At 47.1% G+C, this 21,683-nt stretch overlaps 1 protein-coding gene across 1 annotated transcript in view; it reads left to right on the top strand.

The window, feature by feature from the left end:
- PAPPA (pappalysin 1) overlaps window positions 1-21,683 on the top strand; it is a 237,966-nt gene that overhangs the window by 111,946 nt on the left and 104,337 nt on the right. Inside the window, exon 10 of the mRNA XM_025888575.2 lies at window positions 472-563. Within this exon, the coding sequence (XP_025744360.1) occupies window positions 472-563 (92 nt within the window). The remainder of the gene's footprint in view (window positions 1-471; window positions 564-21,683) is intronic.

Here is a 21,683-nt window from a genome sequence, read left to right as displayed (position 1 = left end):
TTCTAAGTTCACAGTTGTGGGGAGGTGGGGAACAAGAAGGAGGGTAAGGTAGGGCATAGTGAAGAAGTGAAGAACAGAATTTATATTTCAGAAGCTCAGAAATTTCCTTCAAATCCACCATTTTAAAATGGCAGCGAGACCTCCCAGACACGGGGGAGCAAGGTCGGTTCCTTCATCCCTTCATCCATTCCTTTCTCCCATCTGACCGAACCGACAAGATCTCAGAGAACAGGTTTGAGGCAGGAACTCAGCTTTGTCGTGGCAAGCACAAAATAAGGCAAAGTAATAGGGTCTTACCCATGTATATCTTTATACATCTCATTTGGAAGAAGAAGAGATGGACACTCGGGGTAAGGGACTTGCCTGAGGCCTCTTGGAAAGCTGATGGCCTGGGGAGGGGCTTTCCCATGGCCAGCTGTGGTTCTGAAGCTGCTCTCTCTGACAGATCTCTCTTCTGTTCCCGGTCTGCAGAAGCCGAGGTGAAGAATGTGATGACATGAATAAGCTCAGTGGTGATGGCTGCTCCCTCTTTTGCCGACAAGAAGACTCCTTCAATTGTATTGGTAAGTGCGTGTCATTTCTTGGGGCTTAGCTGGAGAAGGGGACCCGGCGGGATAGTGTCAGGCCAGTAGTGGCAGTAGTGAGGACTAATGATGATTTATTCCTTTGTATTACAAATATTGACGGATTGCCTCCTGTGGGCCAGACCCTGTTTGAGGCACCGGGGAATACGGCAATGGGAAGCAAAGGAAAACAGGCAAATGCTCCTGCCCTCACAGAGCTTATGCTCCCTCCCGTGCCTGACAGCAGAGGCTGCTGGTAACTCCTTTTCAAGCCAGCTGCTTCCTCGCTCTTCTTCGCACCAGCTCTCCAGAAGGGTGATTAGTATAGATTTTTGAAGGCTTGTATTCTCGCTTTCACAAGCCAGAGAAATGATGAAAGTGGTCCAGAATCTCATGGGTTAGAAGTGATTGGAGACAGAACCAGGGCTTGAACCTGACTCTGTCTGATTCTTCAGCACGCGCCGAGCTCCTTCTGCTGCACAACCTCCAGCCAAGATCCGGGAACCCCGGTAGTCCCCTTTGCACACTCAGAACCTTGGGCCGTTTCTCTGACGCGAGGGTGGAGGAAGAGCAGACCAGCTTGTGTTTAGAAAGCAAACGTCCTTTTCCCATCTTTACTGAGTCAGTTGGGAAATTTGTGTTCCTCTGGCTTCTCTAGGAGTCTGGCTGATCTTGTTGTTACAGTCCCACTTGGGAGGCCCTGGCCAGCCCAGGGCTGGTAAACAGACAGGGGTTGGGGGGCAGGGATGGAATTTTGAGCTGGCTCAGATGAGATCATACTTCCTTTAAGATGCAAATCGATACCTGAAGATCAAAGGTCCCCCGGCTAATCCCCTGGGCTGGAGGTGAAAACTAATCACAATTCATTTGCAAGTACAAAAGACAGAGGTGCTCTATCTGAAGAGAGAAGGGGCAGCTACTGAGGGGATGAAAACATTGGTGGGAAGATTTCACACTGAAAGGCAGTTTTCTAGGAAGACGAAAGGGAAGGAAATGTCATCGGGTCCTCCCATTCGCAGTGCGTTACAGGGACGCATTTAGACCTTCCTTCTGCCGGGAGATTGTGAGCACTGTGAGCTCTTCACCACGTATGTATCACTCACCCTTAGTCCATTCTCAGCACACATGGATTGAGCACCTACTCTCTCCTTGCCACCAAGTAGGGGCTCAGCACACAATAAAAGGTTTCCCACAGCTAACCGTGGATGGAAGAAAGGAAGATGTGGAGGAAGGAAAGACAGAAGGAGAATTTCCAGGCAGGACCTTGGGTTTTTAAATGACAGAAGGCTGTTTTCTTTGCTCTGTTGATTTGCACATGGTCCATGGTAAAAACTTGATGTTAGCCTGGTGGTGTGGCAGAAGGAGCCTGGGCTGAAAATTAGGAAAACCAGGCTCTAGTCCTCACTGTGCTTGAGAACTTGCCACATAACACTGGCCAGGTTGTTTCCCGCGTCTGGGCCTCAGTTTACCTGGTGTAAACTTCAAAGGATTGGGTTAGGTGGTCTCTAAAGGCCTTACCTACACTTGACTTGTGCTATTCCCAAGGTGTGTGACTATTTCCCATGCCCATGAGCTGCTTGCCTTTGTCATCATCCTCTTGACACCCAGCATCACTCCCAGATCATGCTGGAAAATATCTACCTATTTTACTCACACTAAGGTGGCATGTCACTTAAGTTACATGAGGGATATGGGACCCTCAAAGAGATGCTCGGGTGGCCCTGGTGCCCACATTCTGGGGTGCTTCGGCACCATGCAGCAATACACAAAAACAAGGTAGCCTCCGACAGCTAGAAGCTCATCATCCGTGGAAGGGCTCTGCAAACTCCAGTCCACGGGCCGGAACTGGCCTACTGCCTCTATTGGAAACTAAAGTCTTACTGGAACACAGCATACTCCTTACTTTACGTATCATCTATGGCTGCTTTCCTGCTACAAATTATTGAGCGGGTACAGCAGAGGCCCTATGACCCAAAGAGCCCACACTATTACTAATCTGGCCTTTTACAGACATTTGCTGACCCCTGGCTTATGGATTTGAAGTCTTTGATAGTCTTGGTTATTGGAGCCTGGTGCAGAGAGGAGGTGACAGTTATGACATCGTTTGCCCTTTCTAAGAAAAAGAACTGAATTTTAAGCATACGATGGTGGGGCCTGGAGATTCTTAGAAAGAGCACTGGACAGTGAGTCCAGTCCTAGCGGGCCTTCCCCACCGCCCCCACCTTGGGCCTAACTTCCCTCCTCAACTTTAGCCAGAATGACTGTTTTGGACTAGATCAGTGATTTTTAAACTGTGTTAACTGAGATGCTTAAGAGGAAAGAGGTGAAAGCGAGGGAGGTGACAAGAAGGCGAGATCTGGACCGTCACCATTTGATATACTGTTGTTCTCTACTAGATTCTGAGTATTCTGCTGGCGATGGCAATATTTATTGAACCTCCATGATATACCAAGCACATTTATAAACTCTCATTTTCATAATAATCTTTTATGGTCCTGCTTTTACACAAGAGGAAGCTGAGGCATGAGAGGTGAACCAAGGATATGCAGTTAAACGGTAGAACTGGGATGCAAACCCAGAGTCTGACTTCAGACAGTGGTGAGCTACCTGCAAAAAAAAAAAAAAAAAAAAAAAAAAAGGTTATCTCCTGGTCTTGTAGGATTTTGAGGGCGAACAAGGAACACACTGCTTTAGAACAGTCTGTCTAGTGAATTAATGGACTGGAATACAGAATTGTCAGTGGGGTGGATGGTGCCCAGGGAAGATTCTGTGTTACCTGGTATATTGAGTATGGTTTGTGTTAGAGGAATGACCTCAGCTACACACCCATCCTCACCAATTAGAATTCCACTTATAGAGACTCAGTGAGACACGGGACATTCCAAGAATTAAGGAATCAAACCATCTTCCCTTAAGAACAGCTGAAGAATAGACAGTGAGTATTTGGCTCCCACCACATGCAGCTTCAGTGACTCAGAGAAATGGCACTGGAGTGTGGGAGGCTTTGCTGAGGTGGACTGGTTTCATCATTGTATTTGTCAAGACAGTGGCCAAGAGAACAGGCTTGAGTGATACTGACTTGGGTGCACACCATGGCTTAGACACGCGACCGTAGCTAAATGTCAGTGTTCTCATCCAGAAAATGGTAAAAGTCCTGAGACTCAACTGTGGAAGATATTTATCAATAATTTTGGAAACTTATCTGAATCTCCTTCCTAGATTTAGGAAATAATTCTCCTTGATGGAATAATAATGAGGCAGAGCCCAAGCCCTCTGCAGAAGTTGAACATCCAAAAGTCTCCTTCCCTGACTCCCCTTTGCAGCCTGAGCGTGGGCACAAGAACTACACTTTCCCCCCAGTTGTTTTGATAAGGATGGCTACAACCCGTGTGTTTCCACAGTACCAGTGACAGCATGTGGCATTGGTGTTAAAGTGACCATGTTCTACTATCTTCACAAGACCAGTCCTGGGACCTCATCTTGAGCTTAGTGTTGGGCTTCGGAGTGTGCAAGCCTGGCTCTCCAAGCCCTCCCAGAGAGTGTTCTATAACTATCCAGTATTCTCTGAATAGCTTTTGTTTGTTTGCTTGTTTTGCTTCAGTTGGCCAAAGTTGGTTTCTGTTGATTGTCACTTAGAATCCTGACTGAAAATAATTGTCATAAGATACTATGAGGTTTAGCCCCATTCTTAGCAAGTTGGATGTGCTTGAAGTACATTAACTGTTACTTATCTCAGTGAATGCGTATGTGTGAGGGTGGGGGTGGGGGATGAGTATCAGCAGCAACCACCATTTACAGTCACCCATTAGGTGTGATGTATGTCCCATGTCATGCCCCTTTCTTTAGTGTGAGCCTATGAGAGGACTCTTATATTCAGATGAGGGATCTAAGACCTGTTATGATGTCTTAACCTGGCCAAGGTAACACAGCTCATAGATGTGTGATCCCATCTCAGACTGAGTAGAGACCCCCTGATTTTTCTACTCTACTACTCTGACCCCCATCTGAATGGATGACTTCCTTCTCTCCTCCCTCCCTTCCTTCCTTCCTTCCCTCCTTCCTTCCTTCTTTTCCTCCCTCCTTTCCTTCCTTCTTCCTTCCTTTCTCTTCTTCTTCATTATGTTTTTTGTCACCGACCACTTAGTTGGGCCAGTGTTTTCCCTGGGTTTGGTAACACCAGTGTGAGGGTGGGTGACAGATTTATGGTGGCATTCCCATTCACTTTTCAGAAGCCCACACATCCGGAAGTATTCCCAAGGTGCCAATGTGTTATTATGCAACACCCCGGGACTTCCCTTTCCCATTTTCCCACCCCAGCGCCCTCATCCCCCAGCACATAATAAGTTGCTTGTTAAAAGGAACACCACCCACAAGACCTCTTAGGCAATGCAAGCTGCATCCCCAGCAATGTGAAAATTATCTTGTCCTTTCCCCCCTTTTTAAAATACTTAACATACACCAGGCCTTAGTTTTCAGTTAAAAAATGTGGTATCAGTAAAATGATAACTCCCCACTGCGCACCCCCACCCCCACCCCAACAGACACTGGCTGGAGGCATTGTTTGGCAGCACTGGGAATTCTGTTCCTATAGCACTGAGTCATAAACTTCAGCCAGGCTGCTGATAAAAGCTGAAGGAGGGAAGGTAATGCTCAAATTAGACAAAATGTGAAGCATCCCCAAAAGGGGCTCTACATCTCGAGCTATTGCTGGAAATGAGCGACCTTCTGAGATGACATGCAGTCCCCTACAGGAGATGCAATTGGGGAGGACTCCTCATGCTCTGTTTTGATTTACCACCCTGTGTCCTTCAAGATGGCTGGTCCCAGGGATGAGTTTAGATGCGGGGGCCTGGGCTGCAGCAAAGCATCCAGGAGCCTCAGTTTCCCCCTCTGTGACATGAGTGTGATCGCGCTGAGGACTCTGAAGCTTCCTTCCCTGACACTGGGGCATCCTCCGTGTGTCATTTACTTAAAAGCTTTGGGGTTGCAAAGCCTACTTGATGCTGATACACAGTTAGGAGAACAAAGCAAATGGACCCCCGTGTTGTCATTCCGCTGTGTCTCTTTTTCTGGCTTCTTCCCGACTCCTTCCCACCATGCCAGGACTGCTGTGAGCATGACGTTGTCTCTGGTCCCTGACATAGCATCTCTAGGCTTGTCCCAGAGCCAGGGCCATTAACTCAGTTATCTGGGAGGCAGCTGAGGGGGAGAAGGGGACATCAATCCTCCTCCCCCACTCCGCCGCCCTCCCTGGGAGGGGCGGGGGTCACAGAGCCTTGTGGCCCCTGTGTCAGGCTGCCCTGGCCTGCTCTGAGCCAAGGCGGGAAAGGAAAACAAGAAGATGAATCGCCACGTCTTCTTGGTGGATGTCCTAATGATACTTTAGAGCAACAGTGACTAAAAAGAAAAACAGCATCTGGTTGGGGGGAGGGGGAGTGGAAGGGGGAGGCAGAATGGGCTCTGCCGGAAGTTGCATTTATTATTATTTTTCTTTCTAACAAAGTGAAATCATAATAACATGATCCACCTCTCACCTTACAAAAAAATTAAAATTAAAAAAAATTAAACCTTCTCCTGGATGCAGGCATTCCTTCAGATTTTCCTCTGTGGGAAGCGTAACTTTCACCAAATGACCTTCCTGAAATAAAGCCTCCTTTGACATGAAGACATGCATTGAAAAGAAGAGAAATATTAGCGGTAGTGGCAGTGGCCGTGGTGATCGAGGCGTGGAGGTGGTCACCTGCCAGCTAGACCAGGAGGTGTGATGGTGCATGGACAGTGATGAAGAACATGGATTCGGGGGGGGGGGGTGGCGCCTGGGTGGCGCAGTCGGTTGAACCTCTGACCCTTGGTTTCAGCCCAGGTCGTGATCTCGGGGTCGTGGGTTGGAGCCCTGTGTGGGGCTCCGCTTTCAGTAAGGAGTCTGCTTGAGATTCTCTCTCCTCCCTCTGCCACTTGTGTGTGCTCTCTCTCTCTCTCCCTCTCAAATAAATAAAGCTTTTTTTTTAAAGATTTTATTTATTTATTTGACAGAGAGAGACACAGCGAGAGAGGGAACACAAGCAGGGGGAAGTGGGAGAGGGAGAAGCAGGCTTCCCGCGGAGTAGGGAGCCCGATGCAGGTCTCGATCCCGGGACCCCAGGATCATGACCTGAGCCGAAGGCAGACGCTTAACAACTGAGCCACCCAGGTGCCCCTCAAATAAATAAATCTTAAAAAAAAGAACATGGATTCTGGGTGACAAGCCTGGTTCAGCCACTTTGTAATCTGAGCTTCAGTTTTCTCATCAGTAAAATGGGTTAGTAGTAGATCCTACCTCTTAGGATTGTTGTGAGAATGATATGAGGTTGTATATGTAAAGCATTTTTAAACAGTGGCACCTGGTAAGTGTTATATATGTGTTTGCCACTCCTGTATTCTTATTGTCGTTACTCATACCACTGATTCAGAAGTTGTATCAATCCATCCAGGAGTCCTAGGAGATAAATGATGTTATTATCCCAGGTGCCTGCAAGAGATCATCTGAGGTTCAGAGAGGTTAAGGAACTTGCCCAAGGTCCCACAGTCAGAAATAGCAGAGGAGGGGTTCACAGTCCCCCGGGGCAGGGTCTGCCCACTGAACCATGAAGTCATGTCGTTTTGTAAGCACCCAACTGTACCGGCTTCTGTGCTGAGAACCCTTTTCTCAAGTGATTTCATTCACTTTCCCATCAACTCGGCACATTCAGACTCATAATGTCCATTTTGCTAGTGAGGAAACAGAGGTGCCGAGTTTCAGTGGCTTGTCCTACGTACTCCAGTCAGGTGGACCAGAAAAGGAGGCTTCAGACCCCATCTGCCTGCCTCTAAACACCATGTCCAGTACCTGGACGAACTCCCAAGAGACAGTAGACAGCTTTCTCTTTCCCACTCTTCCTGCTTTGGTACCATTGGCGTACAGCGGGAAGTGAGAGTGAATGCGTAGACCCTTCTGTGCTTTTTTCATGAGTCATGAAAACTACAACTTTCAGTTATTATCACCCTGTAAACATTCCACTGCATAAGCCCCCTGCCCCCGACAAAGGGCCCTCCTGTGTTTTGGGCTGTATTTTCATTTTTAAGAGCTCACCCTCCATGGACAGTAGCCACATTGTTATTTTAGCTTAGGAGGACTTTTGACACTTAATCCTGTTGTCAGGGCAATGTGGTAGGGACAGAGGAGCCTGAGTTCAAACATCCAGTGCTTGTAATTACTCCCTGGGTCATCCTGCGCATCTCCCATCCTCTCTCTGGGTCTCAGTGTCATCTCTGGAAAATGGGCATGATTATAACTCCCAGGTTGTGTTTAGAGGAAGATGGCCATCATGTCGGTGGCGTGTTTAGCTCAGCGCGATGCATGGCAGTTAGTGGACACTTGACAATGTCAGTTACTGCCAAGTCCCCTTCCCCTTCCTCACTCCCGTGTCAGGAGTGACTGATAGAAAGGCCTCTGGTCCATGGGGCGGGGGCGGGGCGTGAGGGGGGGAGTGGTCCTGAGCCTGCCTGCCGTAAAAATGCGGTGGTCCCTTGTGCAAAGTGACTGCTGCCTTCATCTCAGCTTCCCCAGCTATCAGGTGATGGGGTGAGCCAGATGATCTCCCAGGGCCCTTTCAGCTCTGACTTCCAGAATTTAAATCCCAGATCATTATTGTTTTTAAACTGTGCATTTTAAAAGAAATGAGGGCTTGGGGAGGAGAAAGGAATTCCTTTAACCCACAGGGTCAAAGGGAGTCACTGAGAGGACAAAGGAGCAGGAAAGAGAGGCGATGGGGCGGAAGGCTGCCGTGAGGGCAGGGCCGAAGAGCTGGAGTCCTCAACCGGGACGCCTGATGGATGCATTCAAACACCCCAAGCTGAGTCAGCCCCGGTTAGCATCAAGCTGGCCATCCTGCCTCAGAGCTCGGCTCACCACCTCCTTCGGAAACCCGGGAGGCCTACCCCACAGAGAGGCCGGGCTGGAATGAAAAGAAACAGGAGGGCTCTGACGCCAGAAGGGAGGAATTCTAGCCCTCAGCCCAGGTCGGCTTCCTGACTCTCAGGGAGGGGTCGGGCTCAGAAAGGCTTGGAGCTTGCCTGAATTTGAGGAATCAACACCACACTTTGATGTGTGCCTTTGAAAGGCAGCCTGACTCCAAGGCAGGTGAAGCCGGGTAGCCAAGAACAAGGGCTTCTTTATGGCCTTTGAAGTGACCAGAGACCTGCCTCACCTCCGTGTGCCTTGCTGGGTGTCTGTGCCACCGCCGTGGCCGAGGTAGCTGGGGGACGTGGGGGGGGGGGGATGGAGAGGCCTGGGAGGCCAGGTGTCGGGGCATTTTCCTAGCTGCTGGCTCTCTGCTCTTTCTTGGGGACCATGTTGTGTTGGAAGAGACACTTAATATTCATGAGCTGTGATCTCCACTTGAAGGGAGTGCCCTGGGGGAAATTGAAATATTAAGCAAGTGAGGGATATAGACCTAATTGTATCCTCCTTTTCTTTTTGGACAGAGAAGTAATGTGCTTAAAATAAAATGATGGATGGGCAGTCAGGACTGCGTGAAACCCCCAGTGCTGTAGCCTCCAGAATAAATCAGCTCTAACATATGCAGTCAGAACCAGGCAGAAGATGGGGCAAACGGGCTGCTGGGTCCCGTCATGTCGTTCATTCACACGTTTCTTGATGCCTGCTTAGCCCAGTGCTAAGTGCAAGAGGACAGGAGAGCAGTGAGCAAGGGAGGCCAGGGAAATGACGCCAATAATTACTTGAACGCAACTGTTGAAAGTGCCAGTAAGTGGACGTGCTTGAAAGTGTGTTAGTGAAGGGCCTCCTTTACATTGGCTCGGAGTGGGGAAGGGCCTCCTTGAGAACACCTGTATTTAAGCTCAGACTTGAAGGTCAAATAGAAAATAGACAAATTAGGGAGATGTGGAGCAGGGTGATGGAGTAAGGAGTGCAAGAAGTTCAGACTATTAAATTCTCAAGGCAGGCAAGAGCTTGCGAGGGGGTCAGAGAAAGGCAGCATGGCCAGACGGGAGTGAAGGAGGGAGGTGAGGCTGGAGCCTTGCAGCTTCTCATCCTTTAGGCCCCTGCAGACCTCGGGGAGGCCATTGCTCCCGACATGGCCTTCTGTGCCTAGCCCTGCACCAGGCACAATAGGCAAGTGCATGCTTGCATTGATCAGGGGTCAACAAGCTGCTGCCCTTGGCCAAACCCACCCTGCTGCCCATCTGGGTACATACAGTTTCACTGAAACCCACGTAGGCTCCTTGGTTTTGATATTTGCAATACAAAGACAGAGTTGAGCAGTTCTGACGGAGACCTTGAGGGCCCACGAAGCCAAAATATTTACTATCTGGCCCTGTCCAGAAAAAGTACAACTTAGCACTGGCATAGATGGATGCGTATATAGGCAGGTAAAAGAACAGCCACTTAGGGAAATCAAGGCACAAGAGAGATGAAGAGGTGAGGGTACTCCCTTATGCATCTTGCTCCTGGGCCTGTAGAAGCTTAGCTGTAATTGTATTGATCCCCTACATTTTCCCATTAATCATGGGTTTCCCTTACCCTTCATGGAAGAAGTTAGCCTGTCCGTTCCTGTGTCCCCAGCATTCCGCTCCAGCCAGTCATTAACTGATGCACTGAACTAAAGGACACTCTGGGGCAGAAAAGAGTGCCCAGAGGAGCCCAAACTGCTCACCATTTAAAGGCAGTCCTGGATCCTCCCCCGGCTGCTGAAGGGAGCATGTGGGTATTTATGGAGAACCTACTACGTGGTCTCATTTCAAACCCACAACACCCCCGGCAACCAGGCATTATTATCACCACTTTCCAAATGACACAACAGAGCCCCCAAATGTTTAAGTGACTTTTGAGAAAGTGGCCTTCATTCAGTAAATATTTATTGAGCTGGAAAACCACCACGCAGGGAAACAAACCTTCGGGAGTGCCGCGTCCCATGGCTGCTGGTGGCCTCACAGCATACTTAACCTCCTCTTTGGATCTCTAGGAGGCTGCAGGAAGCGGGTGGGGGTGGGGGTGAGGTATTGCTGCAGGAGAAACTGAAGCTCAGGGAGGTGAAGTGACTTGTCCAAAGCTGGTGATCGTTAAACAGCAGAGCTGGTATTCGAACCCAGATCTGCCCAGCTCCACAAGTGGAGGAGCTGGGGCTCTCCTCCGAAATACCAGACTTTGAAAACAAATAGGAGTGGCGAGATATGTTTGTATCTTTCCCTCTTCTTCCATCTCACCGTCCCCGACAGTAGACATTGTAGTAGAAATAGCTCATGATTAATTTTATTCGTTTCATTAATTTAATGCTTTTTCTCTATTAACTCCCTTGATTAATTGCATTGACCCTCTGTGGTAGTTTTAATATTCTGCTGGCTAGAGATGGCTGGATAAGAAAAAAGCACAGAGAAGTTAAGTAATTTACTCAAGGCTTCCAGTAAGGGAAGGCTGGCTCTTAAGCCCTCAGGCTGAACTATTAATTTATGCTAACTCTCGATCATTAAGGTTATCTAATAAGATGTGTCCTCTTGATCAAGAGCTGAACAGCCTGCCCGCAAACAGATAATGAGAAGGGGAAACAATGCGTGGTGCAAAGGAATCTTCACATAACAAAAGGATCCCAGGATCTCTTTAAGAAACACCGTCTGAAAGTGTTTGTTTACAGATCATTAAATACTTAACAGAGGGAGAAACTAAAAGCGACTTTCTTTTGGCTGCTACTGATTCAGTACCGAGAAGAAATTAAGATAAAGCAAATCTGAAATTATAGTAATTTTTAAGGGATTGAGTTTTCAATTTTCATTTGCCAGACAGAAAGATGAAACACTCCACACCCCGGGGGTCTGCAGCCCTGCTCACCAGGGCTAAGGTTACCTTCCCCCCTTACCCCAGGCAGCAGCTACGGGGGTCTCACAACAACCGCTGGAAGCCCATGTGACCAATCTCACACTCCTTTTTGTCTACGTTAAGCGCCTACTGCATGGGCTCTGTGCTAGGTAGGGTGCAGATGGGAGTGACAAGTGGCAGCCGAAGTCCTTCATTGGAGGACTTTGGAAGACGCATGTTGTTAAGGACGTGCAGGCAGTGGTGGGAGGGGACCACAGGAGGAATGTGAAAGCCTCCTGGTGTGGGGGGTGAGTCTGTGAACAACGCTTCCTGGGCACCTGGGCTCAGTAAGACCAGGTGCGGAGTGCTGCAGCTATAAAGGTCCAGAATGAGGCTTCTTTTGGGGGGTGCAGGGAGTCAAGTGGTTCCAAAAATAAAAACTACTCAGGGGAAGTCATAAGATAGGTGGGTGTCTGGGTGTGATTCTGCAGCAAGGCGTGGTTTCTGGGCAGAAGCCTGACATGCAGGGGCGGGGGGCACTGTTGTTAAGATCAACCTCCCCTCAGTGGGATGCTCTTCAAGGGCCAACCAAGTACTCTTGGCAAACTGATCTGAAGAGAAATCAGAGTGAGTTTGGCTTTCAACACCAGTCAGAACCCCAGCCCAAATTATCCGCAAGATTGAACTACACTTTCAACCACTGTTGGCAGAGCTGTATGAAGTCCTGGCTGGGGCCAATCCCTCAGTTCAGGAGTCCAAAACCATGCCTATAACTTGGGTTCAGCCTCATTACCCATGAGAGGGCTGCACATGCATCTTAAACCCCTCTACTTTCCCATTTGTCTGTGTGTCTTTGGCCAAGAGAACTCCTAAATGGGGAGATAGAGATAGAGAGAGAGAGAGAGAGAGCCAATTGACCTGACCCAAGAGTACAGGGGACTGCTTCTCTGCTCCAGGCTCAGTCCACCAAACATCTTTTTTCATCTGTGAAGTGGGAGTGCTGTTCTTCACTTCATTGGGGAGCTAGGATATATCCTTTCCTTCCTTTATGGATTTACTCATCCCGGATTTGTTGAGTGCCTTTTACATGTCAGGTCCGTGCTAGGCACTGAGGACGCCAGATCTGCTGTGCTTGGGATGGTTGGTTCCTGTCCTTCAGAAAGTGTTCAATAAGTATCGATTACAATGACTATGAATAATCTAGTTCTTACAAGTAGCGAACGCCCTGTACCTGAGATCAAGCAGAAAGTTAAGAATCTTTACTCAGGGAAGCCATGAGGGGGATTCTATTAAATAACATGATTACACAGCCCCATTTCAGTGTGTTTCTCCCCTAACTTATCTGGCTCTTTCTTGAAATTTTTGAAACTTCCTCTGAAGTGTACCCCTTTCCAGTTTTCCTTAACTCCTCTGGCCACGCCTACACAGACCTTCTGCCCACCCTTTAAAATATTAGAGCTCTCCAAAGTCCCCAAAGCAGCTACTTCTCATGCTACACTCTCCCTGAGCTCAACATTCAAAACCAAAGACCCCAGAATCTCTGTCTTCAGTCTGGGCTTTTCTCTAGACCTCTGTATGGACTTGTATACCTAGTTGCTCTAACTGGATGCCTCATGATACTCAAACTCAACACATCTGAGAGCAAGCATACTGATTTTCTCCCCAGACCTGCTGCAAATCCTGTTTCTCTCAGTCTCAACTGGTGGCGCTACTCACCAACCAGACTTTTCCACTAGAAGCTTGGGAAACATCCTTAACTCTTGCCTCTCTGTCATTTGCCACATCCAGACAATCACCATAGTGCCCATTTTACTTTGAAAACTAACCCCCCTCCCCAAATCAGTCCCCCCTCCCTCTCCCTGCCTTCCTTGCTCTGAGTCCCCCACCTGCTCCTGCCTGGACTTTTGCAAGAGAAAAAGGTCCCAGTTTCCCCATCTGGCTTGCCCTCACCTATCCTCCCTGTAGTGAGAGCATGCTTTCCTAAAATGCAAACATCATTTTGTCACTCTCCCTTTGAAGAGTCAGGTGCCCTTGATATAAATCTAAATCCCTTACTGCAGCGTTCAAGGTCTGAACCTGGCATCTGTACTTCACGCCCCAGCATCTTCTGTGCTTTATCTACTGGGCTGTTTCTCTTGGCTCACAGAGACTGGCATGTAGCCCCACTCCCCGGCCTAGGACCTCTCAAAGATTCAGCCCCTGCGTTACCTCCCAAGGGAAGCCTTCTCGAATCTGGGTAACACTCAGGGCTCTGTGTGTGTGTGGTGGGAGGCCCTCCTCTGTGCTCCCATAGCATCTCCTACCGCAGGACAAAATACTGTGTACTCAGTCGTTGACTTACTGGCCCCCATCACCAGACTCTGGGCTCCTGGAGTGTTGAGATCTGGTGTAATTCATCTGACTCCCCAGAATTCAGTCCCGGACCTGGCAAATAATTTGCGGCTCAATAAATACAGAATAAGTGAATAAAGGAAGGACATGTTTCTTGGCAGACAGTTTTATTATTCAGGCAGCAAAGTGTAGTAGAGCTTTGTTGGTCTTTAGAGGCAGACAGACCCCTGTTTAAATCACGGGCCCTTCTGCCTTCCCCGGGTCCTCATCGGCAGGATGTCTCTCACTGGGATGGTTTTGTGCCCAGGCTCTGGAGCTGAGTTGCTAGAGTTCCAATCCCATTTCTGCCTCAAAAGTGGGGCGGGGGCTACTTTAGTTTCTTCATCTATAATGGGACCACGTCACAATATTGACACGCCATGGAGCTGCAAAGCCCTATACGAGTGTTTGCCAATAATGTTCTTTTGAGCCTCTTTCCCTTGGTATAAAGGAGAGAGGGACTCGGCCACAGCTGTCTTTCCCCATCTCAGTGTTGACGATGGCCCTAACTCTTTGACAAGGTCTACACAGTTTAGAACCTTAGCAGAAGGGATGTGCAGATCCGGGGCTTTGGTGGTTACTTAGATACCCCCCGCCCCCGCACAGGGCTGTCTGATAACCCCAAACTGAGCTGCTTTTCAAAACCCAGGCCCAGTGCCTGCTAGCTTCCTTTTCGTGAGGGAGCCTAATTCTCTGGTAGCTGGAAAGGACTGCAGGTAGGCCACCCCCCAGGCAGAGAATTCAAAGGGAAGTGGATAGCTGTGTAAATAGCACTGCTTTACGGGGGCATTTAAGCCTGTGCTCTTTGTTAAGGGAATTGATGGCTTTGTAAGTACTGCCTCTGAAGGGAGTACTTGAGTTGAAGGCTCCCCATCTGTCCTCGTAAATTCCCTAATGGACTGTGGGCCCGGAGGCTGGGCCCCGGTGTGTTCAAACACCTGCCAACAAAAACTCGGATTCCACTTAAAAAAAAAAAATTAAAAAGGTTTAACCAAAACATAAGCGATTGAGCCGGTGCAGTTTAACTGGCATGGAGTAGCAGAGACAGATTGCTTCCTTTAGGGAAAGGGGACTCCTGATCCTTCACGGAATCTGTTTTCCTGCTGGACTCCATGCCAGGTGTTTTTTATACAGCTTCTCATTTCATCCCCCGAATGTCTGAAAGACAGTCCTTATCTCACCGATTGGCCAAGGAGGAAACCAGGTCTGGGACGTGAAGTGTGCTGTGTGCTGCTCACGGACACCCAGCTCCTTAGTGCAGGGCAGGGATATGACCTCAGCTCCAGCAGCCTGCCCCCCCCCCCCCACCCCTCACAGACCACAGCATCACAGCGTCTCGGACAGACTCAGATGAACTTGTCTCTTTAGATCCCCCTCAGTGTCCACAGCCACACAAAAGACATGAATTGGGGGCACCTGGGTGGCTCAGTCGGTTAAGCGGCTGCCTTGGGCTCAGGTCATGATCCCAGGGTCCTGGGATCAAGCCCCGCATCGGGCTCCCTGCTCAGTGGGGAGCCTGCTTCTCCCTCTCCTCCCTGCTCAGTGTTCTCACTTGCTATCTCTGTCTCTCGCTCTCAAATAAATAAAAATAAATAGAATCTTTAAAAAAATTAAAAAAAAAAGACATGAATTGGGCAGCATGGGTGGATGCATGGGCACAGATTATGGAATCCAACTAGTCAGGATTGGATTCTAGCTTCAACTTGTGAAACCTTATGTGAATCTAATGACCTTACCTCTTTATACACCAATCTCCTTGTCTGTTAAGTGGGGATGGTAATAGCACAAAACACACTGGGCTTTTCTTGGATTAAATGACATTATAGATTGAAAAACATCTAACATTTAACAACATGCCCAGCACATTCCGAGTCATATGATTATTCATGTAACCACTACACTTATTACCTGGTAGCTAATATTGTTATTGGAGAAGTAGAGGATGCTATGGGAAGACATAAGAGAGGGGCAAGCAGGCCCCTGGGGGGGAGGGGTGGATTACCAGAGACATTTTGCAGAGGAGTTGTTGGTTAAACTATGGATAAGGATGACTGGAGACTAGTCAGAGGAAAAGCAATGCTGGGAATTGGGGGAATATTGTCCCTTCGGGAAGCAGCCACACTTTGAGGCTATCAGCTGAGACTTGAGTACACTAGAGAAGAAAAGAGAAAGCTACAGAAGCAGGCAGGGACCAGATTATGTCTTGTCCATCATCATCAAGCCTCTGCTGGCAAATGTTAAATGAATACCAGTATCTTCTGAGTCAGCCAATTTCACTTTTGGCCGGGCTACAGTTAGTTAGAGGGGTTTTCTGCTGTGTCCTCTCTGAGCCTTCTCTTCTTCAGGTTAAATGTCTCCATACATAGGAATATTGCTCAGTGATCCTGCCTACCTTGGGTCCCATTCGCTGACCATATCCTAGCTCCTCAGGGGCCCCAAACTGGTCTGCCCAGCTTTCTGAGAACCACAGGGGCTTCTCTAATATCTGTTCTGGAATCTATAGCCAGTTACGCAGTCTGCAATCCCATGTCTTGTTTGGGCAATCACATTTTCCGGTCAGTAGAAACTGATCTCAGAGTGACCACTACTCCTGGGAACTTTTTCTATACATGAATAGTAATGCTGACCCTTATCATTTCTGATAAAACAAAACAAAACAAAAAACAAAAAACCAAACAGGTTTTGATTGATATTTTTAAATGTTCCAGGGTAACTCTTAAAATTCAGGACCAATTTTCCCTTCCTTCCTTCCTTCCTTCCTTCCTTCCTTCCTTCCTTCCTTCCTTCCTTCCTTCCCTCCCTCCCTCCCTCCCTCCCTCCCTCCTTCGTTCCTTCCTTCTTTCCTTCCTTCCTTCCTTTCCTTCCCTCCCTCCTTCCTTCCTTCCTTCCTTCCCTCCCTCCCTCCCTCCCTTCCTTCCTCCCTCCTTCCTTCCTTCCTTCCTTCCCTCCCTCCCTCCTTCCTTCCTTCCTTTCTTCCTTCCTTCCCTCCTTCCCTCCCTCCCCTGTTTTTTCCCTAATGGGAGTAGAGAGAGAGACACACACACATATACAAGTTTCTGTAAGAACAAAAACAGTTCAACAATACAGATCAAAGAGCATATATTCAAATTAACATAAAACCCTCTTCCAAGGGCATAAAAGGAGCCCCCGCCATCATGTAAGGTAAAGAAAACTTACCGGAGTACAGCTCAGCCCATTGACTTGGCTTCTGCCGGTGAGCACAGTGCGGCCTGTCTCACCAACTTGGATATGGAGGACACTGTGGCTTGAATGCCTCATCTTTCTGAACTTATCTGAACCATATGGCAGGAGGATGGTCTTCAAAGTGGGCCAAGCCAATCAGGGCTCGGGTGGGAGGGATCCATTTTGACACTCTAGTTTCTTGCATGGGAACCCCACCAAGAACCAAGCATACTGCGGTCACCTTAGTCACGACCAACTGTGCCAGACTGGGGTGACTGGCTTGGTTTTCATGTGGTGCCCTGATTCATCCTCATTTCCTTGGCTACTGTTATTTTACATAGCATCCACTTGCCCAGAAGTCTCTCTTCTCTGGAAACTCGAGGACACCCTAACGGATTGCTAGGTGGCTCGTTTTACTGCATTGAAGAATAGGCATGCGTATGTGCCCAAACTGCCTTTGTTTGGATGTGTGGTGTTTTCCTTATGGTTACATACACACATTTCTCACAGATCAATTTCTATTTGAAATTGCATAGCCCTGATATTTATATAATGAGCCTTAATGAGCCAACCCAAACCCTTGGCCTGTAGCAATGAACCTCACAGCTTTTAGTGAGTTACTTAACCTTTCTCAGTTCCCACATCTGCAAAAGGACACACGCAGACTAGATAATTTGTAGAGACCCTTGCAGGGCTAACCATCCATTCGTTCATTCATTCAGCACTCTGTCCTGACTGTCCTCGGTGTCCTGAAATTGGAAGTGCAGTAATGGGCAAAACAGCCTGTGTTTCTGCTCTCAAGGAGCTGCCATTTTATGTTAGGGCAAATGCAGTCATCAAGTGCACTGGTGAAGAAGCAATATAATGCTCCGTGGACAGTGAAATCCTGAGTGGGATACAGTCCGCAGAGATGGGAGTAAAGGCAGCACTGTTGGAGGAGGGTTCACTGAGCACTGGACATGAGGCTGAGGCTAAGATAGTGAGCTGAGCAAGCCATGTGATGGTTCGGGAGAGGAGTTCTAGATTGCGTCTGCGATAACGAAACGTGCAAACAATAACACGTCTGAGTGTTTGCCGTAACCGTTTAGCTGATCCTTGCAGCCACTTTCTAAAATGGGTGGGAGAAGCAGTCTTGTCATTTCGTTCTGATAGACACAAAGAACAGAACCCAGAATGACAATGTGTGTTACCCGGTATTGGAGAATTGAGCTTCAGATTTTGATTTCCTGTCCTTTATTCCACCTGCTATTCGCTAGTGTCCTCTCCTGTGGTTCTCAGAACAGGTGCAACTGCACTGTTCTCAGTTTTCATTTTGCTGATATTTCCCCATCTTCAGACTGAAAACCTGGTTTAATGATTAAAGGGGGAACATTAAGAACCAAATTCATTGTAGAATGACTCTGTTGAAGGGGATCATAGAGCTACTTGACATAACTCTTTCTGGAGAAGGGAAATCACAGCTCAGGGAGGGGAATGAGAGAGCATCTCTTCTCGACTCCCGTTCTATTGACCAAGCTACTGATTCTGAGAAAGTGGCCCATTCTCTTCCCTTTCTTTCTTTCTTCCTTACCTATTTTTTACTTATTTATTTTTGGTGTGGGCCAACGAGATCACATTACAGCCACGGACACCGGATTTGCAGATATCTACCATCATTACCCTTTTATGCCACTTTTGTACATTCTCTGCATATAAATGCTTCAGATCGCTTTTCTCCGTTTATTATTAGCTTCTATTATCCAAGACAAATCTCATTCTGTTATTTCCTGCTCATGCTTTTAAAGGCCTTCTGGTCCTAGGTGTCACTCTCCCTCCTGTCTGTGCTTAGAATGCTGCCTGTTTCGTGGCCACAACATAATTCATTGTGGGACTGAATTTTACCTCCTCTTCCATATCATGAGATAGCGCTGGAACCCAAAAGAGACCCAGCTGAAAATCATTCAGGGCTTTGAGCATTCTGCTCTGTTGAATGCCTTGTCACTTATTAGGATCACTATCTTTGCTTATCATCTTTTTAGGCCATTCAAATACCTATTAAATTCAAGGTGATACAAATGTATCTTCAAGTTCCAATTCATAAGACCATCAAATCTCTTTATTAAATTTCAGTCCGGTATGCACCACCTTTTCTATCCAGATGTTCCATTGCTTTGAAATTCAGTTAAGAAAGAAACTAAAACAATATTTAGGACAGATGGTGAGGCATGATGTCTCATGGGGGAAAAATATTATGGGATGGTTTAGATAGAATTGGATTTCTCCCCCTAACGTGTGCTTAGATTTATAATAGGATCTCATTCTAATTAATATTTTCATAAAAATCTTTTTATCGTACAATCTGCTGAAACAGATTCAAGTCAGGTTTGCGGTCTCTTCAGTACAATCAATAACAGACATTCTGAAACTCCAAAAGAACTTTGTTAATTCATCTTTTCCTGAGCTGCAGCTACGAGAATGGCTTGTCCTAAGAATCAGAGATGTGAATAGAAGTTAACACTGGAGACAGCCCAGAAATGTCTCACAATCCAAGAGCTGTACATAGTCACTCTATTCATTCATTCTCAAATGTCAATTACATAATATGGTGAGACAGTTTTCTTGATCCTGAAGAAAGGTGTGCACTTGGAAACGTGCTTCCATGAAACCTGTGTCACATGGGGCAGGATGGGGGGAGAAACAATAATACATAAGATTTATTTTTAGATAGTGAATAATGGTGTGAAGGAAATACAACAAGATGGTATGTATGCTCTAATGGGGATGGAGGAATCAGATGTGAGCTTACTGGCAAGACAAGGTTGTTATTTGAGGAAGTAATATTTTAACTGAGCCCTAAATGATGAAAAGGAAGAGGTTGTGAGAAAAGCCAGAGAAAAAGTATTCTAGGTAAAGTGAACAGCAAGTTCAAGTTCCTGGAGCCATAACAAATTTGGCTCATTTAAGAAATAGATGCATGTTGAACAGGGGGATAACTGGGTGGATGGATGGATGGATGGATGGATGGTTGGTTGGATGGATGGATGATAGTGAGCGAGGGGGCCAGTAGTAGGAGATGATCAGCTAAGGTGGGAATTTGTTGGCCGAGATAGAGACTGAATCTCACCTCATGTGTTACTGGAAACCATTGAGGAGTTTTAGGTAGGAGGGTGGCCTGAAAGTTTATGTTTTTAAAAGAGCACTCTGGCTGTGCTCTGGAGGAGGGGGGATTAGGAAACAGACCAAGGAAGCAGAAAGACTAATTCAATGAACATTGGAGAAGTGACAGTGGCCTGGGTTAGGGTGGCAGCGATGGAACAGAATATCCCGAGACGAAAGGGTGTACAGGATGTGTTCATGGGCTTTACGTGGGGTTGGAGGGCAGGCTGAAAAAATGGAAGAGATGACTCAGACGGTTTTGGTTTGGCTATTGTTGGGCAATGTTGTCATTTACTAAGATGGGGAAGAAAGGAATGTAGGGAGAAACCATTACTTCTGCTTTAGACATGATGATTTCGTGATGCTTCTAAATATTTAAGTAGAGATGTCACTGTAGGCAGCTAGGACTCAGAGAAGAGGTCATTTCTAAAGAAATGATTGAGCCATTGACACATAGATATTTTAACATTTTTATTATAAATGAGGACTGAATGATAGAATGTAGATAGATATCGGAAAGGGGACCCAAGGCCTGGCCCTGAAGCCTGGCAGAATTTACAGAGATTTAGGGAAGCAGAAAGCAGCAAATAAGTCTATGTGGGATAAGCTGAGAGCCAGAAAGAAATGGGATGGCATGTGCCATGGAATCCATGAGAGAATGCTTTGGGAAGAAAGGGAAGGGCTACTTCTTTGTATGCTTCAAAGCAGTCTAGCGAGATGAGGATTTTGATGTTATGGTTTTAGTCACCTTGAGGTCAGTGGTGATCTTGACAAGACTGATTTTGGTAGAGTAGCGAGTACAGAAGTTAGACTGGAGAGAACTGAAGAGTGAATTGTAGGTGAGAAGGTGGGCAGTATAAGTAAAGATAACTCTCAATAAACTCTCTGAATCATGGAAAGAGAAGTGTAAAGTAGGAAACATAGAGGTAAGGAGATGTGGAATGAAAGGAGGTTATTTTATTTTTTATTTTTTGCATTTCTTTACCATTTTTATATAGGCCATATCCTGTTTTGCTGGTTTGGAAGGAGGGAATAGTGATGCAGGAAGGAAAGGGGGTCAGTTTGTGTTGGACAAGTAACAATACGGAAGAGTGACAGGTGAGGCTTCATGGAGATAAAGATGTCTGAGTCAAATCTTTATGGGAGACTCAGGCAGCGACTAGCCTTTCAGGCTAAAGAAATAAGGATAGACTCTCTAAGCTGTGAATTCTGGGAAGAAACATTTGAGGGCAGAGCTATGGTTGGGAATGAGGATAGACAAGACAGTTGGAGCTAGCCTGTGGAAGGATTTGAGTGCTAGGTGGGGACGTTCACATTTTGCAGAATTCAACTAAGTACTTATTTCAAATACCATCATAGATAAATCACTCATAGATTAATCACTTTAGGTCATTACTCTTAGGAAATGGGTACGACTCAAACCAGTTAAGAGAGTATTGTAAGGGCCAAGTGGACAGAGGACCAAGCTGTCCCCCAGATGGTGTTCTCCATGATAGGCCTGGGTGTGGGATGGGAGTGTTAATGTGAGGCTATATTCAGATCCATCCTTCTTTTCCTAGTGCTTTCTGTTTGCTAGATGATGCCTGGTTGTCACAGTGAAACAC

Source organism: Callorhinus ursinus, unplaced genomic scaffold, assembly GCF_003265705.2.
Source record: "Callorhinus ursinus isolate GAN/ISIS: 27379988/994484 unplaced genomic scaffold, GSC_fseal_2.0 scaffold24, whole genome shotgun sequence".
Taxonomy (NCBI): domain Eukaryota; kingdom Metazoa; phylum Chordata; class Mammalia; order Carnivora; family Otariidae; genus Callorhinus; species Callorhinus ursinus.
The sequence above is the reverse complement of the archived record's forward strand: the minus strand, read 5'-3'. Positions and strand labels throughout refer to the sequence as shown.